Raw genomic sequence first — 24,926 nt, forward strand, 5'->3', positions numbered from 1 at the left:
GAAGACGGCAGAACAAATGCAGGTTTGCGGTGGCCTCACCCAGTACCGTCCATGCAGTGTCTGTATCTACATCTAAGTTTGTCTTCGTTTGATGGCTGGGAGAGCTGGTGCTGGATCGGCTGGGAGAGCTTGGTCTGCAGCATCCTGTGGGCCCAGGGACCACGGCCCTGCCTGGAGCTGCACCCCAAGAGGAAACACCGCGGGTGGTCTGACAGGACGCAGAAGCGGGGCAGGCTAAGCTAACTGCTAGCCCATGCCGACCGGCAGTTCCAACAGTCATCCTGACTGGTGTTCGTTCTCCTGGACAGTGATTTTTTGTTTTGTTTTGGGTTTTTTTGTTTAGTTTGGATATATGTGTTAGTTTAGATATATGTGTTAGTTCAGATATATGTGTTCGTTTGGATATGTGTGTTAGTTTATATATGTGTGTTAGTTTAGATATGTGTTAGTTTGGATATATGTGTTAGTTTAGATATATGTGTTAGTTTGGATATATGTGTTCTTGTAGTTTTGGATATGTGTTTTTGTCTTTGTGTTGCACTGCTGTGGGCAATGATGTCGTTTCATTTCATGTGTGCAAGTACATGAAATGAAATGACAAATAAAGTGTTTTTGATTCTGAGGTTCTCATATATATGCAAAACCCAAAAAACACAGACTAAGGTGCCCTGAGGACTGGGATTAGCAGTGTCTTGTGTGCAATGAGCTGGACATGACGACCGCAACACATCATCTGACACTGATGAGCATGCCTATGTGCATTTGCCTATCAAACAATGCCATATTTCAGTGCCTTTGCCAATGACATCACTGGTTTTCAGTTTGATAGCGCACATCATGCTGCAACTTGCACTAGCAATATGTGTGACAAAAACTTTGCCACCTACAATATCAGTTTTATACATCATGAACTTGGTCTGTGAATGGCTTGGGTCCCAACTGTCCTGCAGAGAGCCACATTATTGGAAGGGGCATGGTGAAGCTGCAACAAAACAAGGTGAGCATCATCAACTGGCCCTGGCCCAACATGAAGAAGCAGGTTAAAGACCTTCTTGGGCTTAATGGGGTGTTATAGTCAGATTGTGCCAAATTATGCGGCAATCACCGCCCCGCTCTATAATCTCACCAAACTCAGGAAGCCGCACCATATCCAGTGAACTGAGGAAGCTGAAGCGGCCTTCATCCGACTACGAAAGGCTCTCTGCAAAGAACCAGTCTTGGCTACCCCAAACTTTGAGTGCACCTTCATCTTATAGCCAGATGCCTCGGAGTCCAGCCTTGGAGCAGTCCTGTCACAGGTGATAAATGGGGACAAGCATCCAGTTGTATATATCACCCGTAGACTGCTTAAGCATGAGTAGAATTGTGTTACTATAGAAAAAGAAGTCTTGGCACTGAAATGGGCAATGCACAGAATGCAATATTACCTATTAAGGGGATGTTTACCCTAGTGACAGATCATGGTCCACTGAAATGGCTCTACTTAAACAAAGGGAAAAATGCTTGTATCACACGCTGGCTTCTAGAATTTCAGGATTTTGCCTTCAAGGTAGAGCACCAAACCAGGAAGGGCCAAGGCAATGCGAATACCCTCTCCGCAGGGATGAGTGTCTCTATGCTGTTGCTCTCTGCACCGCCATGTAGCTACAGGTGGGGGGATACGTGAGGGCTCATCTAGAAGAAAGCCATTGGGAATAGTTCTGAACTCCCAATAACACCACACCTACCTCTGGGAGACCTGGAGAGAGAGCAGCTGACACCCATATCCAATTAACCACCAGCTGCAGCTAGTCTGCAATCACTCTACTCAAGCCAAAAAGACCACGACTTTGTGGGGAGGAGGAGTGGAGAAACGTGAGTACAGCTTGTTGAAAAGGGAGAGGTGGGTTTTTGGCCATGTTCTATGACAGAAGCATTGGAAGGAGAGTGACCCTGGCAACCAGACAGTGGAGTGAGAGACAACCATGGACAACGGATGAACGCCAAAGACGGTTTAGTTCCTTGTTTCCCTCTTATGGCTCACTCCCTCTCCTTTGTCTTCCACATCAACCTCTGTTAAGTCTCCCAGTGCACCATAAAGAGGGACTCCAACCAGGAAGAACCTCAGGGAGCTCACAATATAGCTGAAATTAATTTCCAACATTCGGCCCTTGATGAGAATTAAAAGCTCATATAGTTGATCTAATTCACATCACTCCAATTAAAAATCAGTGCATGAAATGACAAAACAGATTGTCAAATTAACAAATAATAATCACATGGGCCTAATTCAGACTAGACTTGATTGCCTTTAAGTGTTTAAATCTATCCATCCATTATCCAAACCGCTTGTCCAACTCAGAGTCACGGGAAGTGTTTAAAATCTGAGACTTAATTCACATTTTTTGACAAAGAATTCCAGTGATTTCCACTTTCACTGAAAACAAGTGTTGTTGCCTCATCCAGCGTAATCCCTCTGGATGAGAGGTTTAGCTGCTGTAACTGTCTAAAACTGAACATATTAGTGAGTGCAACTCCCACTTATCATGGTATTCCTTTAGATAGTTTGATTCAACAAGGCTTTATTAGCATGACCATATTCTGTTGCATAGTATAGTATTGCCAATTGCATAGATAGTAAGAATTTCATATTTGTTGTAGACTGGTCCAAAGCTACACTGAGTCAGTACAAACTCACAGCATGATGAATCTATGTAGTGCTTCACTTCCCAGCATGCCACTGTAGCGCTGGCTTGGCTCCTGGGGTCGTAGCAGCAGGACACTGGGGAAGGCCGTGATTGGCTGAGAGCTATGTGGTGAAGCAGCACAGAGATCTGTCCATTCTCCACAGTCGACCACAGCCATCTGTACATCTGGAACCTCTGACTCTGAAAACAACAGTTGTCAACTCCATCAACCAACATTTCAGGAATGTTCTAACATGATACATCACTCCAAGTCGGACATATTGGGGCCGTTTTCCCAGACACGGATTAAGCCTAGTCTTGGACTAAACAGACCAAAATTCAGTGTAATCCAGGACTAGGCTAAATCTGTATCTGGGAAACAGGCTTAGCCTTCTAGAAGGAAGAAAAATCCTTCTGGTTTACAAGTCTGAAGCTTCCCAGCTGCCATAAAATAATTATAAAAGCATAATGTTTTAGCTGTGCTCTTATCATTACCTAAAATTCTCTCTGCTACATCAATGAAAGAGCTGAGAAATGCCATGGAAACAGCATCCCCTGTTGGTGAAAAGAAACACTACAATTAGAGCAGTTACAATACGACTGACAAATTCATTTATTTTCTACCAGCTTTACCCAATTCAGGGCTGCAGATGGATGGCGTATGTCTGAGCAGGCATTGGGTGGTAGGCAGGAAAACAATGTGGACAGACCACCGGTCCATCACAGACCACCAATCCATCAAAGGAGTCTCTCACACAAACCCTCTCAAGCCATTCATAGTTATGAGCAACTGAAATGTTGAACCACCAACTTCACTTGTGTAGAAGAAAACTAGACTGTTCAATGTAAAAACAGGAAAATGGGGAGTCCAGGTGGCGTGGTGGTCTATTCCGTTGCCTACCAACACGGGGATCGGCTGTTCAAATCCCCGTGTTACCTCCAGCTTGGTCAGGCATCCCTACAGACACAATTGGCCGTGTCTGCGGGTGGGAAATCGGATGTGGGAATGTGTCCTGGTTGCTGCACTAGCACCTCCTCTGGTCAGTCGGGGTATCCGTTCATGGGGGAGGGGGAACTGGGGGGGAATAGCGTGATCCTCCCACGCGCTACGTCCCCCTGGCGAAACTCGTCACTGTCAGGTGAAAAGAAGCGGCTGGTGACTCCACATGTATCGGAGGAGGCATGTGGTAGTCTGCAGCCCTCCCCCGGATTGGCAGAGGGGGTGGAGCAGCGACCGGGACAGCTCGGAAGAGTGGGGTAATTGGCCGGATACAATTGGGGAGAAAAAGGGAGGGGAAAAAAACCCCAAAAAATAAAAACATGCAAACTCCACACAGAAGGGCTTGGATGGAACACATGACCCTCACGCTGTGAGGCAACAGTGCTTAGTGCTACAGAGCCCCCGTGTTGCCCACCACATACATACATTTTATTCAATACCACATAAATAAAGAAATCTTTGAACCTTTATCCCTTCCTGGGCAGAAAACATATGGGAAATTCAAAGACAGATTCACATTCTTCATAAATACATGAATAAACAAACAGAAATAAATCAAATAACTTCTACTGTACATAGCATCTAAACAGGGATCACACAGGGGAGGGCAACATAAAAAGGGAAAGTTGTGCTACACTTATAATTTGGGTCACCCCTGGGACGGGGTGGGGGTAAATTACGTTATTCTGTAACCTGAGTAGGACACGACTTCCTGTACTGTCCCGCAACAATGCACAGCTGCAGTATTGCTCCAATGTAGTGAAGTTCTGCTGGAACTTTTACCCTGAGCTTCACGGCTCACTAAGGGCCGTCCGTGTCAACATCATGTTTGGCTTCCCTTCCATAGTTTTGATCTCTGTCTAAAAAATAAACGATCAGAGAAAGAAACACAGTGGAAAGCATGATCTGTAAAAAGCAACACTAAACTACCACCGCTGTATGAAACACTATATCTAGGATGGCTTACATTTAAGATAGAAGAGCACCACCGTGAGGCGGTTTTGTGCTACTGCAGTGTGGAAGTTGTCAGCAGTCAGCTGGGTAACTGAATCCATGTCCCGAGAACTGCCCCGATTTCTGTAGACAGATTCCCCAATCTCATCATCCAAGAAATCTAGAGGGTGACATGCAAAAACACTGATACAGTCAGTCAAAAGAACAGTCAGTCACAGGAACAGTCAGGCACAAGAACAGTCAGGCACAAGAACCGACAGTCACAGGAACAGTCAGACACAAGAACAGTCAGGCACAGGAACTGTCAGGCACAGGAACTGTCAGGCACAAGAACAGTCAGGCACAGGAACAGTCAGACACAAGAACAGACATTCACAGGAACAGTCAGGCACAAGGACAGTCAGGCACAAGGACAGACAGTCACAGGAACAGTCAGACACAAGAAAAGTCAGGCACAGGAACTGTCAGGCACAGGAACTGTCAGGCACAAGAACAGTCAGGCACAGGAACAGTCAGACACAAGAACAGACATTCACAGGAACAGTCAGGCACAAGGACAGTCAGGCACAAGGACAGACAGTCACAGGAACAGTCAGGCACAAGAACAGTCAGTCACAGGAACAGTCAGGCACAAGAACAGACAGTCACAGGAACAGTAAGGCACAAGAACATACAGTATGCATGGGAAAAAAATATAATTTTTATGAGGAAGAGACCTGCTCAGAATGGTACACAGCCAAATATCTCTTGAAATCTCTTCCTCTTTTTTACCTTTTGTCTCTCCATCTTATTTCTGTCACATTTACTTTTTCTTTTCTTTTTTTTTGGGAGGGGGGTTGATTTTCTTCTCCCTTTTTGCCACAATTGTATTTGGCCAATTACCCCACTCTTCTGAGCCGTCCCGGTCGCTGCTCCACCCCCTCTGCTTATCCAAGGAGGGCTGCAGACTACCGCATGTCTCCTCCCATACATGTGGAGTCAACAGCGGCTTCTTTTCACCTGACAGTGAGGAGTTTCACCAGGGGGACGTAGCACGTGGGAGGATCATGCAATTCCCACCCCCAGTTCCTCCTCCCCCCTGAACAGGCGCCCCGACCGACCAGAGGAGGCGCTAGTGCAGTGACTAGGACACATACCCACATCCGGCTTCCCACCCACAGACACGGCCAATTGTGTCTGAAGGGATGGTCGACCAAGCCAGAGGTAACATGTGGACTTGAACGGCAATACCCGTGTTGTGGCGTGCCTACAAAGTGGAGTACCTACCAACAAATTCAACAGCCACATATTGATTTTTTTTTTGTGACTTATTTAGAATGTTGCACTCCCGTCAGTTGTTGCTATTCAATCCAATTCAATTTATTGTCATTAAAAACAATGTGCAGGCACATGTTAAAAATGAAATGAGGGCTGTGGCTTCACCAAACAGTGCAAGACAGACACAGCAAACACAATATAAGACATATACACACATGAAGACCAAAAGCTAAAAATAAGTTAAAAAGAGCAAGAATACAAAATATTTAAAAATATCTACAGACATTCAGTGGGTGGCCAGGTTCAGATGGGCAACAGTTTGTAGAAAGAAGCTGTTTTTGAGCCTGGTAGTGCGGGCTCTGAGGCTCCTGTAGCGCCTCCCAGAGTGCAGGGGGGAGAACAGTTCATGGTTGGGGTGGGTGGGATCTCTGCTGATGCTCAGACCCCTTCAAAGGCAGCGTTTGTGATAAATGTCTTTTATGGCTGGGAGCTGGGTACCGGTGATATGCTGGGCCGCCTTGACGACCCGCTGCAGAGCTTTCTGGTCTATTGAGGTGCAGCTGCCATACCACACTGAGATGCAGCTGGTCAGGATGCTCGCTATGGCGCAGTGGTAGACGTTGGTGAGAATTTTGGGGGATAGACGGGCGCTCCTCAGCCTCCTCAAGTTTAATTTCATGAATTCATTTTTAAATTCATTTCATTTAGATAGAGGGTGTCCGTGCCTACTGCGGCACAAAAATAACCCACTGAACCTGAGTTTGTGCTTAGACATGATCTGAGCCAGTGTAGGCGTAGCTGCAATTACAAGCCAAAAATTGACCCCCAATAGACTGCCACACCACCCTGACGCCCACGCTTACTTTTTTTAAAACACTCCTTACTTAATGTTGAGCATACTTCTTATCCCTCTCCTCCACTCTCTCCATCTGTTCCTCCGTTTCTTGTTGTCCATCACCGTTACCACAACTGTCACTGTTATCAGTTATTTCTCTCTTCCTCTAACCAGCACCTTACCAAGTGTTGCCCAGTTTTCCTCCTCTTCTTCCTCTTCTTCATCTTCTTCCTCCTGACCCCATTCATCCTCTCCATCTTGGTCTGTGAAAAGCTCCATGACTTCTTCAAGGTTGGTCAAGGTCAAATATTTCACCGCCGAGCCCTGAGAATAAAACACCTCTGGGTGAAGAGAGCAAGAGGAACTACACCTATATACTGTGTATAGATGAGCGCCTTACCTGCCCCGCGAGCCTGTATGCTACGTTATATTCCTCAGGAGTCTGTACTGCTGGACTCTCCCTTGTAACGAGCACACGCACGCACGCACGCACGCACACACGCAATCACACACACACACACACACACACACACACACACATTGCTAATGGTGTCCTTGCACATACGATACTAAGACAGCAGGTAATCATAGAGGCTGATGGGAATTCTGTAATTTGTCACTGCTTGAAATACTGGAAAACCAAGAAAACCCTTCAGCTCTCGCACACCTTCACGCTGCTCACCTGTGTACCAGCACCAGCAGTGCAAGGCCTCGCAGCCTCCATGCCAGCGTGGTGGCCATCTCCAGGTCCAGCTGCTCAGTACTGGGCCGAGAGAAGAGGAAGAGCTGGGGGGTCTGGAGATGGGGAGGCTGTGGTGGCTGGACCGAGAACGGGTCTTCATACACTTCCGACTGTGGTGGTGTTGTGGTCGTTTCATGGGAGGGGTTGCGGTGGGGGGAAAACAAACAGAAATGTACAGTAAATGAACCATCCTTTCACATTTTGGGTGTTATTTGTTACCCAACTTAACTGAGCAAATATGCAACTAATTACTGCCTATGTTCAAAAAATTGATTAAAAAGTAACTAACGGTAAGATGACTTTGAAAATTATTGCCAAAAATAGCACAACAATTTATTTACACAGGGTTTCACATCCACATTAGGGGGTTCGAAGCCAAGGACACTTTGTTAATGTCTGGTATGGCCTCTAATAGGATTCAGTCGTTCTACATAGCTGTTTATCTGTAAATATATCAACTTATAGAATTATCCTGCTAGCCAGCCTGATAACTACCTGCTCAAATACCTGCTTAACTACCTGCTTAACTATCTGATAACTACCTGATCAACTACCAGCTTAACTATCTGATAACTAACTGCTCAACTATCTGCTTAACTACCTGCTCAACTACCTGGTCAATTAACTGATAACTACCTGCTCAACTACCAGTTTAACTACCTGAAAACTACCTCCTAACTACCTGATAACTATCTACTCAACTACCTGCTTAACTATCTGGTAACTACATCCTCAACTACCTGTTCAACTACCTGCTTAACTACCTGCTCAACTACCTGATCTCTACCTGCTTAACTACCTGATAACTACCTGTTCAACTACCTGCTCAACTACCTGCTTAACTATCTGATAACTACCTCCTCAACTATCTGATTAACTACCTGCTCAACTACTTGATAACTACCTGCTTAACTCCCTGATAACTACCTGCTCAACTACCTGATAACTACCTGCTCAACAACCGGTTTAACTACCTGAAACCTACCTGATAACTACCCGATAACTACCTGAAAACTACCTGATAACTGATAACTACCTACCTGCTCAACTACCTGTTCAACTACCTGCTTAACTACCTGCTCAACTACCTGATCTCTACCTGCTTAACTACCTGATAACTACCTGCTTAACTACCTGTTCAACTACCTGCTTAACTACCTGATAACTACCTGCTCAACTACCAGTTTAACTACCTGCTAACTACCCGCTCAACTACCTGCTCAACTACCTGCTTAACTATCTGATAACTACCTCCTCAACTATCTGCTTAACTACCTGCTCAGCTACTTGATAACTACCTGCTTAACTACCTGATAACTACCTGCTCAACTACCTGATAACTACCTGCTCAACAACCAGTTTAACTACCTGAAACCTACCTGATAACTACCCGATAACTACCTGAAAACTACCTGATAACTGGTAACTACCTACCTGCTCAACTACCTGTTCAACTACCTGCTTAACTACCTGCTCAACTACCTGATAACTACCTGCTTAACTACCTGATAACTACCTGCTTAGCTACCTGTTCAACTACCTGATAACTACCTGTTCAACTACTGCTTAACTACCTGCTAAACTACCTGCTTATCTACCTGATAACTACCTGTTCAACTACTGCTTAACTACCTGCTAAACTACCTGCTTATCTACCTGATAACTACCTAATAACTACCTGCTGAACTACTTGCTTTTCTACCTGATAACTACCTGCTTATCTACCGGATAACTACCTAATAACTACCTGCTAAACTACTTGCTTTTCTACCTGATAACTACCTGCTTATCTACCTGCTAAACTACCTGCTTATCTACCTGATAACTACCTGTTCAACTACTGCTTAACTACCTGCTAAACTACCTGCTTATCTACCTGATAACTACCTGCTGAACTACTTGCTTTTCTACCTGATAACTACCTGCTTATCTACCTGATAACTACCTAATAACTACCTGCTGAACTACTTGCTTTTCTACCTGATAACTACCTGCTTATCTACCTGATAACTACCTAATAACTACCTGCTTAACTACCTGCTCAAATATATGATAACTACCTGCTTAGCTACTTCTGTCATTCAATTAAGAACATTTCCAATAAGTGAAACTTAAAATGAGGCAAAATAAGTATGGTTGTGATTAAAAAAATAAATATATATATATATATATATATATATACATACATACATACACACACACACACACACACACAATATTGACATGGACAGAAAAGCATAAAAACATTTCATTTGATTTAATCTCACTTCCTTTTGTAACCACTTTCTTTTTATTTACCAGTGTCAAAATGCTCTACTCTCTTTATTCTCTTTTTTTTTTTACATTGTTTACTCCCCAGCTGTATCCGGTCAATTACTACTACCACATGCCTCCTCCGATACATGTGGAGTCACCAGCCACTTCTTTTCACCTGACAGTGAGGAGTTTCACCAGGGGGACGTAGCTCATTCCCCTCCCCCCTGAACAGGTGCCCTGACCAACAACAGGAGGCGCTAGTGTGGTGACCAGGATACATACCCACATCTGGCTTCCCACCCGCAGCCACGGCCAATTGTGTCTGTAGGGACGCCCGACCAAGCCAGAGGTAACATGGGGATTCAAACCGGCGATCCCCATGTGCTCTAACCTCTTTAAACAAATAAGGAAGGAACTACTTATACTGTTTTGGTGGCGTGTATTTATGAGGCGAAAATTACTAAAAACTGGACAGAAAGGGGAACAAACAAGTTTTCCATTGTTATAATGGCTCACATGAAAAACTAATAAGACATGAAAAACTAATACCTAGACATGAAAAACTAATAACTAGACATTAAATAACTAAAGCTAGACATGAAAAACTAATAACTAGACATGAAAAACGTATTACTAGATATTAAATAACTAATAATGACATGAAAAACCAATACCTAGACATTAAATAACTAATAACTAGACATAAAAAAATAATATCTAGACGTGAAATAAATAACTAGACATGAAAAACGAATAACTAGACATGAAATAACTAATAACTAGACATGAAATAACAAATAACTAGACATGAAATAACAAATAACGAGACATGAAAAACTAATACCTAGACATGAAAAACTAATAACAAGACATGAAATAACTAGACATGAAAAACTAATACCTAGACATGAAAAACTAATAACTAGACATGAAATAACAAATAACGAGACATGAAAAACTAATACCTAGACATGAAATAACTAATAACTAGGCATGAAATAACAAATAACTAGACGTGAAAAACGAATAACTAGACATGAAATAACTAATAACTAGACATGAAAAACTAATAACAAGACATGAAATAACTAATAACTAGACATGAAATAACCAATAACTAGACATGGAAAAACAAATAACCAGACATGAAATAACTAATGACTAGACATGAAAAACTAATACCTAGACATGAAATAACTAGACATGAAAAACTAATAACTAGACATGAAATAACTAGACATGAAAAACTAATGAGACATGAAATAACTAGACATGAAAAACTAATACCTAGACATGAAATAACAAATAACTAGACATGAAAAACTAATAACAAGACATGAAATAACTAGACATGAAAAACTAATACCTAGACATGAAATAACAAATAACCAGATATGAAAAACTAATACCTAGACATGAAAACAACAAATAACTAGACATGAAAAACTAATAACCAGACATGAAATAACAAATAATCAGACATGAAATAACAAATAACTAGACATGAAAAACTAATAACAAGACATGAAATAACTAGACATGAAAAACTAATAACTAGACATGAAATAACAAATAACTAGACATAAAAAACTAATACCTAGACATGAAATAACTAGACATGAACAACTAATAACCAGACATGAAATAACAAATAACTAGACATGAAAAACTAATGACTAGACATGAAAAACTAATAACTAGACATTGGTGATGTCTTGAAGAAGCTGCTGAAAATGTAATGTATAGTTGCCCAGTTCTGAATAAAGTGGAGTTGTGGAGTAGGAGATGTGGCCTCTCGTGTGACTTGAGTATTAGCAACATTGTCTAGAAGGGGTTCAGTTTGTTTTGTGGTAACCAATCATCACTAGCTGCCATTATTAATTATTGTTATTATTATGATTATAATTATTATTATTGTTATCATTGTGTACCATCTGACAGGAAATTGCAAAAACAGAAAAAGAAGACAACAAGGTGGAAGCATTATTAAAGCAAATACATATGTATACATTATTCTATTTACCACTAGTGGGGCTTCCATGAGCTGCAAGAAGGAGTAGAGGCTGAGGGTGGACAATGACTTCCTCATAGGGGTCACAGGACATCGGTCAGAAGTCATCAGGTTCATAAAGCTACTGTGAACCCTACAGTGAAGGAACCAAACCCCTGACGAATGCAAGGACGGACTAACCCTGGAAGAAGAACGGGAGGGGCGGGGTTATTGAGGTCATCAATTCTGTCACCTTACAATGGGACCAAGCCCAAACCAAACAATGTGAAGGAGTGACTGACTGTAACAAATATTTTCAGTGCTGTGATACAAGCATCAGTACTAATCACAATCCGACAATTAATCATTATCTGAAGAGCAGAGAGAACCTACCCCAGGTGCTCCAGGATTGGCCCTCCATTTGTGAGAATGAACTGATACTTGGCTCCATGCACAAACACTGTCTCCATCAATGCCCTGTGTTCTAAGCAATACAAGTAGTCAAAGTAAAATTACACTGTCATATCAACCACACCATCCAGTCAACAGCCTCTGGTGTATTCAAGATAGCCAATTAGTAAATTTATCAATCATTAAATACATCAGAACATCTTAATTGTCTAAAGAAACTGATATCTAAGTCCAATTGATCTGAATATTACGTAAAGCTTGACTGAAACCTACCAGTCAATCAGAGAATTCAATAGAAATAGATAAAGAGAAAACAAGACAACCAGAAAGCAAGACAGGAAAAAAAAATGCTAAAATGAAATGATCAGATGACATGGATCCATATTAGAATTAAACATCTGAATTAAGCAAAAAGGTGTAGACATGCAGGTAGGTGGCTGGTGTGACAGAGGAAGATGCAGAAGATAGGAAGAAATGGAAACGGATGATCCGCTGTGGCGACCCCTAACGGAAGCAGCCGAAAGTAGTAGTAGTACTGTGTAGTAGTCTCCAACCCTGCTCCTGGGGACCTGCCATCCTGTATGTTTTCACTGCAACCCTAATGTAAAATAAAACCTGGTTCTACTGATGACCCTGTCACCATGGCCTTGAGTGTGTCCCAAATGGAAGGACATGTCCCATGCCATGTAGGAAGCATCCTCCATAGACCTAATCCTATATATCCTATGTATCCCATGAGTCCTATGTATCCTAAGAATCCTATGTATCCCATGAATCCTATGTATCCTAAGACTCCTATGAATCCTATGTATCCCATGAATCCTAAAAATCCAATGAATCCTGTGAATCGTATGTATCCTATGTATTCTATGTATCCCATGAATCCTATGCATCCTATGTATCCCATGAATCCAATGTATCCTATGTATCCAATATATCCTATGTATCCCAAGTATCCTAAAAAGCATATGTATCCTATATATCCTAAGAGTCCTATGTATTATATGTATCCTATATATCCTATACATCCTATGTGTAGGGTTGCCAACTGTCCCGTATTAGCCAGGATGCCCCGTATTTAGATCAAAAGTGGCTCGTCCCATACGGGATGACACTTGTCCCGTATCTGGCGGCCTGTCCAGGGTGTCTCTCCGCCTGCTGCCCAATGACTGCTGGAAAAGGCTCCAGTATCCCCGCGACCCTGAGAGCAGGATAAGCGGTTTTGATTGGATATACATGTATACTGCCTTTAAATCTGGCCTATGTGTGCTGTGTGGGAATACCGATGGATGGCGCTCAGTTGGAAAGAAGCATCAGTTTAAACTAACTGGCCCATATGTGTAACTTACTCGTCTCTTCCTCTCGATCCTGTTGGGAAAAATGAGCGCTAGTGCAGATGGCGATTTGGGCCCTCCGAAAAAGAAAAGATTGTGTACATACAATAAGCGGTGGGAAGAGAAGAATAATTGGGTTAAACCTGTCAGTGGCAATTTGGTTGGAGTTTTCTGCAAGCTGTGTTGTCAGGAATTTTTGATCGGCCACGGAGGAGAAAACAATGTGAAACAACATGCCGCCACGCACAAGAGGAATACACAAGCTAAGGGTGCATCTAGCATTAGCAAGTTCTTTGCCACGACTACTAGTGAAAATGACAAAGTTGCTGCGTGTGAGATTTCATCTGTATATCATCCTACTGTAGCGAATTCGGGGGGCAGCCCGGCTGGACTGTCGCAGCCGGTACGCGAACTCGTGGCTCCCGCACCATTGGCGACAATGTTAACCAGTCAACTAAAGGATCCGACCCGTTAGCCAAGAGCTAATGTGTCTACTTATTCGTGTACGTTACACTACCCCCCTACTGGGAAACGCTTTTGATGGCCTCACGGTCCTACATGATCTCACCATCCCACTTCTGACCCCATTGTAGCGAATTCGGGGGGAGCCCGGCCGGACCGTCACAGCCGGGACACGAACTCGGATGTCCCGCACCGCGGGCGACAACGTTAACCAGTTGACTGAAGGGTCCGATCCGTTAGCCAAGGGCTAGCGAGTCTATTTATCCATGCACATTACACTAACCACCCCTCCGTCGGGAAGCGCGTCCCCGCGCTTTGGCATATCAGCTCCCTCATGCCTCTGGGCGCACGTGCTTCCGATAGCCTCACGGTCTCACCATCCCACTTCTGACACCTACTACTACTTTCGGCTGCTCCCGTTAGGGGTCGCCACAGCGGATCATCCGTTTCCATTTCTTCCTGTCTTCTGCGTCTTCCTCTGTCACACCAGCCACCTGCATGTCTTCCCGCACCACATCCATAAACCTCCTCTTTGGCCTTCCTCTTCTCCTCTTCCCTGGCAGCTCCATATTCAGCATCCTTCTCCCAATATACTCAGCATCTCTCCTCCACACATGTCCAAGCCATCTCAATCTTGCCTCTCTTGCTTTGTCTCCAAACCGTCCAACCTGAGCGGTCCCTCTAATATAATCGTTCCTAATCCTGTCCTTCTTCGTTACTCCCAGTGAAAATCTTAGCATCTTCAACTCTGCCACCTCCAGCTCCGCCTCCTGTCTTTTCGTCAGTGCCACTGTCTCCAAACCATATAACATAGCTGGTCTCACAACCATCTTGTAAACCTTCCCTTTAACTCTTGCTGATACCCTTCTGTCGCAAATCACTCCTGACACACTTCTCCACCCACTCCAACCTGCCTGCACTCTCTTTTTCACCTCTCTACTGCACTCCCCGTTACTTTGGACAGTTGACCCCAAGTATTTAAACTCAAATGCCTTCGTCACCTCCACTCCTTGCATCCTGACCATTCCACTGTCCTCTCTCTCATTCACGCATAGGTATTCCGTCTTGCTCCTACTGACTTTCATTCCTCTTCTCTCCAGTGCATACCTCCACCTCTCCAGGCTCTCCTCAACCTGCACCCTACTCTCGCTACAGATCACAATGTCATCCGCGAACATCATCATCCATGGAGACTCCTGCCTGATCTTGTCCGTCAACCTGTCCATCACCATTGCAAACAAGAAAGGGCTAAGAGCCGATCCTTGATGTAATCCCACCTCCACCTTGAACCCATCTGTCATTCCAACCGCACACCTCACCATCGTCACACTTCCCTCATACGTATCCTGCACCACTCCTACATACTTCTCTGCAACTCCTGACTTCCTCATACAATACCACACCTCCTCTCTCGGCACTCTGTCATAAGCTTTCTCTAAATCTACAAAGACACAATGCAACTCTTTCTGGCCTTCTCTATACTTCTCAATCAACATTCTCAAAGCAAACATCGCATCTGTGGTGCTCTTTCGTGGCATGAAACCATACTGCTGCTCGCTGATCGTCACCTCTCCTCTTAACCTAGCTTCTATTACTCTTTCCCAAATCTTCATGCTGTGGCTGATCAACTTTATACCTCTGTAGTTGTTACAGTTCTGCACATCGCCCTTGTTCTTGAAAATCGGTACCAGTATGCTTCTTCTCCACTCCTCAGGCATCCTCTCACTTTCCAGGATTGTGTTAAACAATCTAGTTAAAAACTCCACTGCCATCTCTCCTAAACATCTCCATGCCTCCACAGGTATGTCATCAGGACCAACTGTCTTTCCACTCTTCATCCTCTTCATAGCTGCCCTCACTTCCTCCTTGCTAAGCCGCTGAACTTCCTGATTCACTCTCTCTCTATCCTTGATCGCCCTAACTTGCTGCACATCCTTTGCAGCTTGGTCCCTCTGTCTAGCCAATCGGTACAAGTCCTTTTCTCCTTCCTTAGTGTCTAATCTGTCATACAACTCACCATACGCTTTTTCCTTTGCCACCTCTCTCATTGCTTTACGCTGCATCTCCTTGTACTCCTGTCTACTTTCTTCATCTCTCTGACTATCCCACTTCTTCTTTGCCAACCTTTTCCTATGTATACTTTGCTGTACTTCCTCATTCCACCACCAAGTCTCCTTGTCTTCCTTCCTCTGTCCTGATGACACACCAAGTACCTTCCTAGCTGTCTCCCTCACTACTTCTGCAGTGGTTTTCCAGCGATCTGGCAACTCTTCACTACCACCCAGTGCCTGTCTTAACTCCTGCCTGAACTCCACACAACAGTCTTCCTTCTTCAACTTCCACCATTTGATCTTCGGCTGCGTCTTCACTCGCTTCCTCTTCTTGGTCTCCAAAGTCATCCTACAGACCATCATCCGATGCTGCCTAGCTACGTTCTCCCCTGTCACCACCTTGCAGTCTCCAATCCCTTTTAGATGGCGCCTTCTACATAAGATATAGTCCACCTGTGTGCACTTTCCTCCACTCTTGTACGTCACCCTGTGTTCCTCCCTCTTCTTGAAATATGTATTCACCACAGCCATTTCCATCCTTTTCGCAAAATCGACCACCATCTGTCCTTCCACATTTCTCTTCTTGACTCCATACCTTCCCATCACCTCCTCATCACCTCTGTTCCCTTCACCAACATGTCCATTGAAGTCCGCTCCAATCACCACTCTCTCCTCCTTGGGTACCCTCTCCACCATGTCGTCCAACTCACTCCAGAATTCTTCTTTTTCAACCATCTCACACCCAACTTGCGGGGCATATGCGCTGATAACATTCAGCAATAAACCTTCAATTTCCAGCTTCATACTCATCACTCTGTCTGACACTCTCTTCACCTCCAGCACGCTCTTGACATACTCTTCCTTCAGAATTACCCCTACCCCATTACTCCTCCCATTCACACCATGGTAGAAGAGTTTGAACCCACCTCCGATACTCCTGGCCTTACTCCCCTTCCACCTGGTCTCTTGCACACACAGTATGCCTACCTTTCTTCTTTCCATCATGTCAGCCAGCTCTCTCCCTTTACCAGTCATAGTGCCAACATTCAAAGTTCCAACTCTCACCTCCACATGCCTACCCTTCCTCCTCTCTAGCTGCCTCTGGACATGCTTTCCCCCTCTCCTTCTCCTTCGCCCAACAGTAGCATAGTTTCCACCGACACCCTGCTGGTTAACAGTACCGGTGGCGGTCGTTGGTAACCCGGGCCTCGACCGATCCGGTATGCAAGTCTTATTTATGATCCGCATATTTGATTTGGCAAAGATTTTACGCCGGATGCCCTTCCTGACGCAACCCTCCCCATTTGTACGGGCTTGGGACCGGCACTAAGGATGCACTGGCTTGTGCATCCTCAGTGGCTGGGTTCATCCCACTCCCCCCCCCCCACTTCTGACACCAATACAGTGAATTCAGGGGGCAGCCGCCTATTAATCCGTTATCGTTACACTGCCCCCTTCCTTCGGGATTCGCGTCCCCGTGAATCGCCACAGCCAGGACGCGAACCTGGGGCTCCCGCACCCCAAGCGACTACATTAACCAGTCGACTAAAGGGTCCGAACCGTTAGCCTAACGTGTCTCAACATCGCACTTCTGACACCAATGTAGCGAATTTGGGGGGCAGCCCGGCTGGACCGTCACAGCCGGGACGTGAACTCGTGGCTCCCACACCACGGGCAACAACGTTAACCAGTCGACTAAAGGGTCCGACCCCTTAGCCAAGGGCTACCGAGCGTATTCATCTGTGATCATTACAATACAGTTAAACACGGACTGAGCTACAACAGCATGGACTGTAACAATAAGCTTAACAGGGCAATTGTTACGGCTTGCCCATCCCACGCCTGCAGCCAATCAGCTCGTCAGGGCTGGGCTTAAGTCGTCAGGGCTGGGCTTAATTTGCTGGTCTCCCAGAGCTCGTTGCCAGTTCGTGCTGTAACCTCCTCGTTGAAGTGGTTACTCTTCCCTCCCTGTGTATTCTCTCCGAGTTTATCTCAGCCCATGGAATTGCTAGTTTCTCTCTGGAGTTTTTTTCCCTGCGGAATCATCCTGCCACATTCCCAATTTGGATTACCCGTGAGTTTTCTCGTACTTTCTCTGTTTGTTGGGGACTACCCGCAAAGTGGATTGCTGGACTCTTTTCGCTGCCATGCATGTTGTCTCGTTGGACCTTTGTATGAACTATTAACAAAGCACGCCAGTTTCGGCGAACTCTATCTCTGCCTGGTGTCGTGCGCTTGGGGTCTTCCACAAACCCTAACAGCAATGTTTAACGATTCCAATATCACAAAGAAAATCCAAAGTGGAAGAACCAAAGCTGAGATTATAACAACCAGTGTGCTTGGTCCGAAAACTGTACGAGATATTCTGAAGGATCTGTCTCCAACTGAAGGTCAGCACGAGCCAGTCTATTTCTCAGTCGCCACGGATGCCTCAAACAAGGGGAACCGAAACATGTTTCCGGTGTGCCTTAGATACTTTAATCCATCCGATTGAGTGCAGTGTAAACTACTTGTTTTTTATGAAAACCGTGATGAAACGGCCAATGGCATCCACTGAGCTATAATGGACTGTTTGGGAAAATATCAACTTAATACAGAGTGTATCACTTCGCATGCCGCAGACAATAATAATAATAACTATAATAATAACTATAATAATAATAATAAAAACAAAACAAAAAGTACTCCGTAGCTAACCTAGCCGCAATGTTCAGAAGAGAGCTCAACCTCCCCGAAACACCGCAACCTGAAAATGAAGCTCCAACCATCCACATCCGAAAAGTCAAACAAAAAGCAAAGTGTCACCCCCAAGAACAAATGAAACAAAAATGGGAAGGGAAACAAATGCACGGGCAATACCCACAAAGAGTAGGTGAGAAAGATGTAGACCAACATATGGCTCAAAACAGCTGGGCTGAAATCCGAAACAGAGGGCTTTATCATCGCTGCCCAAGACCAGGCCATCAAGACCAGTTACTACCGGAGCAAAATCTTCAAAGATGGCACAGACCCAGCGTGCAGGATTTGTGGTCAATACCAGGAAACCATTGACCATATGGTGGCAGGGTGCCCTGAGCTGGCCAAAACTGAATACCTACAAAGACAAAACAAAGCCACCACATACCTGCACTGGAACATCTGCAAAGAATTCAACATCAACACAAAAGAAAAACGGTACGACCACGAGCCCCAAACAGTAACAGAAAAAGATGACATCACAATCTTATGGGACATACCAGTACAAACAGATTGTGAGATAAAGGCCAACAGACCAGACATCATCATCAAGAACAAAAAAGAAAAAAGCTGCCTACTCATCGACATGTCCATCCCGACTGAGAGGAACACCTCAGTAAAAGTAACTGAAAAACTGTCCAAATATAAAGACCTTGAAATCCAGACTGAACGAATGTGGGGAATGAAAACCACAACCATACCAGTAGTGATAGGAGCCCTGGGACTTGTAAAAAAAAGGGAGGGAGAAATACACCCAACAGATCCTGGGTAACACCAGAATACAAGAACTACAGAAGATGGCACTACTTGGAACATCTCATATCCTAAGAAAGGCACTGTCCATCAAATAGACATCTACCTCATTCTAACCCTGGGCCCAAGGAATGGACCCGCTCGGGTATTATGTTGTATTATGGCATGAAAAGCTAAAGGAAATTTGTATAATGATAATAAAAATAATAAATATTACTATTATTTCTATTATTATTATTATTATTATTATTATTATTATTATATAAGGCTCTGGGCTACCTATACAAAGAGGCATGTAGGCTGTTACTCTGGCAATTTTTTCTTGATTACCCCCGCCCTCCTGTCCCTCCTGTCCCATTTTCCTGGGATAGAATGTTGGTAACCCTACCTATGTATCCTACGTAGGCTACAGCACATGAAATGAGACAGCCTATGAAGGATGAACCAGTCAATGACATTTCCTACAATTATCCACACAGGACCAACGCTTTGAGTGGAAAAAAGCCCTGGCAGATAGTGAAGATAGAGAGGAATCTCACAGCGATCTATACTTTGATAACGTTCTTAATTTTTGAAGAAAAAACAAAGATTTTGGAAACTCATCTTCAGCAAGCAGCCCGTCACCACCAGCAAAGTTTTTATAGGGAAAGCGGACAACATGGCCAAGTAAGTTATTATAAATCTTTTACATTTTTAAGTTTTGACAGTGTTAAATAAATAATAACTATAAGAAATGACATGTTATTACACACTTACCGAACACTATTATTCAAATGTAGCTTAATACAGTTGGAAACATTGCTTGTCATTAACACACGAGTACTGAGTTTTAAAATAAAAATGAATTTACTGAGCATTTTGAAATGGTTACCAAAAAAAAAAAACGTAGGCCTAATGCTAATGGAAAAAACTTGGTAACAAAATTATGTCAAATACCCCCCACCCTTATAAAAAATGAATTATTCCATTTACCATTTTACCCAATGCAGCCTCTTTTTACAGCAAATAAAGGTCTCTGTGCCTCCATGTATGTATAATCTTCATGTATAAACAAAAGATATAAATTACTGCCAAACACTTAGCATATCTTCCTGCTCCAGCTAACGAATAAATTGTCATTTGGGGCTCTGAGTTTAATCAACACCTCAGTTTTATACTTAGTCTCTAAATTATATAATTAGCAAGCCAACCAGGCTACTAAAGTAAACTGTTATCCATCAGGGCAAATACTTAAGTCACTGCATTTGAAAATTATTTTGTATTCTTGTTTTTGTTTAGTTAAATAAAACAAAATAAAATAAAGGTCACTGACAGATGCACAAAGGACTTTGGGATATCTGGGGCTGTGAAGGATAAATAAGATGTGTCCTCCAAATTCGGCCTATAAATTCATCATTAGTAGGGTACAGCCTTCCAACTGAGACGCAATTCTTAATTCACTGACTCAGGTGTGTCACCCGTTACCACCTTCCTCCTTCCATCTACCCCTCCCCCATTTATTCTCACTTTCCTTCTTTAAACCCACTGTACCTTGGGTTCCCAGCATCTGGACATATCCCAGCACCATGTCCGTCTTCCCTCTGGCTGTCCTCTCCAAAGCCTGAAGATCAGCGTCTGACCAAACATACCTTAACTCATCAAAGAGAATGGCACTGAAAGAAAGAGATTCACACAGCGAGAAGAAAGGAATTCGCACAGGGAGAAGAAAGGAATTCACACAGGGAGAAGAAACTCAGGAGAAGAAAGGGGTTCAGACAGGGAGAAGAAAGGGGTTCAGACAGGGAAAGGAAAGGGATTCAGACAGGGAGAAGAAACTCAGGCAATGCATCAAAAGAAAAACAACACCTTAAATGTCATCCAAGAGTGCAAAAAGTTATCAAAACATTTTTAATTCTAAGACCCTGGTGCTGTAGTTCTGGCAATGAGAGAGGGGATCACGTGTACCAATACTGATACATGGCAACAATAACACCAACATTTTTAGAGTGTACAGGAGTGAATCTAGTTTTATTATATGCTAGCTGATTTGATATAATGTGGTTGATAGGTGGAGTTTGCACTTATTGTATTGCGCAGTATCAGTGGATGACAAAACTGATAGGATAAGAATGAATAGCACATTCTAATGCTCTTAGAGGTATACAAAGGGTTTAAAAAGGCATTTAAAAATAAAAAAAAATGTTTTAAAGATAAATAGATAATTGGAAAATAAATAATTTTAAAAAGTTTAAATAATTTCATGGTGTTTGAGGTAATTCGGAATTTACATCCAGCTCAGGCATAACAGACCAAGCTAAGCCCTCCTACAGGAAACTGACAAGGAAGCACCCAGAACAGGTGAAATCTATTCACTGGATGTTAGTTTTCATTTTGAAGACATGCTACCATTCATCCAGATGGCTTCTTCAGCTATGACGCCAGATGGATAAACTTAATCATTTATCCCTGTGCTAGTACCGTGCCTCTTTTTAACCTGAGTGGGGACAGCGGTTCGGAACATGCGTTCATTTGGTGCTCACCAAATGTGATATATCGTCTCACATCCCACTTTTTTTATATTGAGCTGATATTTGTAGTTGTAGGCTGGTCTTGGTGAGACGCTAGCATAGCAGGATAAACACAGCTGTAGCTAACAACAGTAATAATGGCTCTGTTGGATATAGAGTGCATTCAGAGCACTACTGACAATTGTTAGTGCTGGTTCTGTCTGTCTGTCAATGCTGATAGATGTGCTGGGACAACTAAATCAAACAGTCTCATTGATAATGTCATTATCGGCAGCTGTGTTTATCCTGCTATGCTAACATCACAGAGTGCCAAGACCAGTCTGCCATGTTTTTAAGCCTTTAGCTGGTTTTTTGGGGGGGTTTTTTTACCTGCAGATGTCAGAAAACTCACAAAATGAGCTAGGGTTTAGTTACTCTTTAAAAGTGTACTCAGGCTGACGTATTTAATACGGTTAATACATTAGGTTGCATGAAAGTTGCATACCTATACAGTCATCTATGTAGAAACAGAAATAACAAGGGACAGGTTACTTACAACAGTGTGTGTGAGACAATGGCATTGATGTCAAACACTATGTCCACATCAAAACTCTTCAGTAACTCAGTGCTCCTAAGATCAGAAAGAGGGATCCAAGTAGGAATGAGACAAACAGGTATCAGAAATTTGAAGCTTGATTATATGCATATTATGGTGGCCAAAAAGGAAATTTTGATATTTTTGGACCCATCAAACTGTTTCGAACTGTTATGAGGTTGAGGAAGTGGTTTGGAAACTGCTACTTTTCCATAAAGACTGAATTTTTTGCATTGTCTTTTGACTGCAGGTTTACTAACTGAGGTAGGGCATTTTGTTCAGCTAGCTTTGAATTTTGGATGCAGATGCTGCTCTGTCTCATAAACATGTTAACTTAATACAATGGTCTTCCAATGTTGTAGTCTGCCTGATCCTGCTTTGGATGAAAGTAAATGATAATAATAAAAAATATTCTATTTAAAGGCACCTTTCATGACACTCAAAATCACCTTACATCAAATACAATAAAATAAAGCAGTAAAAAATATTAATGCAATGAACAATAAAACACACAACAAGCAATGGAGCATGCATAAGCAGGAGCTATAAAAAAAAAGTGAATTTAATGCTGTTAATGCTGTTAAAGTGAGTAAGCTAGTTTAAAAAAGTTGGGTTTTAAGAGCAGTTCTGAATTCTGTAATGGAGTCCAGTAAGCGGATGTGACAGAGAATGGAGTTCCAGAGTTTGGGTGCAACATAGGAGAAAGCACTGGCACCCATTATGCTGAGGTTGATGGGTGGTAGTGCCAATACACCTGCTGGTGAAGACTGCAAGGGAGTAAGTCTGAAGGAGGTCTGTGAGATAAGCAGGGGATAAATTATGAAGAGCTTTGAATGTTAATAATAAAAATTTAAAATTAATCCGCTATGACCAAGGATGCCAGTGTAGTTGAATCAGCAGGGGAGAGACATGGTCAGTGGACTTTGAACGTGTAATAATCCATGCTGCAGGCTTCTGGATGAGTTGAAGTTGGTGAATAAGTTGGTTGGGGATGCCTGCCAGGATTGCATTGAGGTAGTTAATGCGTGATGTCAGTGAATGTTCTCATTCATCCAGGTCATGGTTATCCAAAGGAGTTGAATCAAGTGCAACTGGACTTGGTATATATCCGTGAAGACGTTTCGCCTCTCATCCAAGAGGCTTCCTCAGTTCATGCCTTTCTGATTAGACCAAGCTAGTCTGACTGGCTGGTGATGAGACTCAGAATTTATCCTCTAGGAGTCATTGTCAGAGCTATTGATATGCATGGATGGTTTTTTCTTTGAGAAGATAGATGGTTTGAAAGAGGGGTGAAGGAAGCCATCTATGCGAAACTGGAAAAACCATCCCTCGACAGAGGAGGAGGTCTGCGACACCACCTATCTCCCACTTACAATGCCAATCCTCTCATCTCTACCCAGGAGACTCAAGAAGCCTGGCCTCCAAGAACAAGTCGGTCACTAACGGCTCCAACGACTCTCATGACCACTGAACAATGAAGTCGAACCTAACACCCCCAACAACCATCGCTGCTAAACAAATGCAAATCAATAGCTCCGATGGCGACGGGCGCGGCTGGACATCGGAGCACAGGAGAGCCACGCATATCAATAGCTCCGATAACGATGGGCGCGGCCATAACATCGGTACACAAAAGAGCCACTCATATGTATGGCTCTGTTAGCGACGGGCGTTGGTAAACATCGGATCACAAAGAGCCACGCATATCAATAGCTGTGACAACGACTCCTAGAGGATAAATACTGAGTCTCATCACCAGCCAGTCAGACTAGCTTGGTCTAGTCAGAAAGATACGAACTGAGGAAGCCTCTTGGATGACAGGCGAAACGTCTTCACGGATATATACCAAGTCCAGTTGCACTTGATTCAACTTTGGTTAATGCATGATGTGACCAAAGCATTGACTAAGACTTCCGTCCAGTGTTGTGTTAAAGCAGGGCGTAGTCTGGAGATGTTTCGCAGATGGAAAAAGGCAGTCCAGGAGACATTGTTTATGACTGGAAAAGCAAAGAGTACTATCTAGAATAACACCAAGGCTCTTAGCCTGAGCGGAGACAGGTATGGTGGCTCCAGCAATGGGGAGTGAGCAAATATTAGTTTATGAGAGTGTAGCTTTAGTGCCAATGAGGAGTAGCTCAGTTTTATTACTGTTGAATTTCAGATAAATTGTTAGTCATCCATATCTGTATATCATGGAAAGAAGCAGTGAGGGTACTGGAGGGGAGAGTGGAAGTGGGCTTAGTGGGCACATGAAGCCATTTATCATCAGCACAGCAGTGGAAATGAATACCATAGTGCTGGAAGATGTTGCCAAGAGGCAGGAGGTAAATAATATACAGGAATGACCCTAACACTGAACCCTGTGGAACTCCATGAAGAACTATCAAATTTTATGACC

General features: G+C 43.4%; 1 protein-coding gene across 1 annotated transcript in view; it reads right to left on the reverse strand.

Annotated features, from left to right (window-relative positions):
* Positions 1 to 24,926, reverse strand: part of txndc16 (thioredoxin domain containing 16) — a 67,941-nt gene that overhangs the window by 37,015 nt on the left and 6,000 nt on the right. The window contains exons 4-13 of the mRNA XM_056301126.1: positions 22,490 to 22,564; positions 20,978 to 21,099; positions 12,094 to 12,184; positions 11,734 to 11,902; positions 7,395 to 7,564; positions 7,113 to 7,173; positions 6,895 to 7,036; positions 4,634 to 4,780; positions 3,162 to 3,221; positions 2,678 to 2,867 (exon numbers count right to left, since the gene is read on the reverse strand). Coding sequence (XP_056157101.1) covers positions 2,678 to 2,867; positions 3,162 to 3,221; positions 4,634 to 4,780; positions 6,895 to 7,036; positions 7,113 to 7,173; positions 7,395 to 7,564; positions 11,734 to 11,902; positions 12,094 to 12,184; positions 20,978 to 21,099; positions 22,490 to 22,564 — 1,227 coding nt within the window. The remainder of the gene's footprint in view (positions 1 to 2,677; positions 2,868 to 3,161; positions 3,222 to 4,633; positions 4,781 to 6,894; positions 7,037 to 7,112; positions 7,174 to 7,394; positions 7,565 to 11,733; positions 11,903 to 12,093; positions 12,185 to 20,977; positions 21,100 to 22,489; positions 22,565 to 24,926) is intronic.

Source organism: Lampris incognitus, chromosome 21 (genome assembly GCF_029633865.1).
Source record: "Lampris incognitus isolate fLamInc1 chromosome 21, fLamInc1.hap2, whole genome shotgun sequence".
Lineage (NCBI taxonomy): Eukaryota > Metazoa > Chordata > Actinopteri > Lampriformes > Lampridae > Lampris > Lampris incognitus.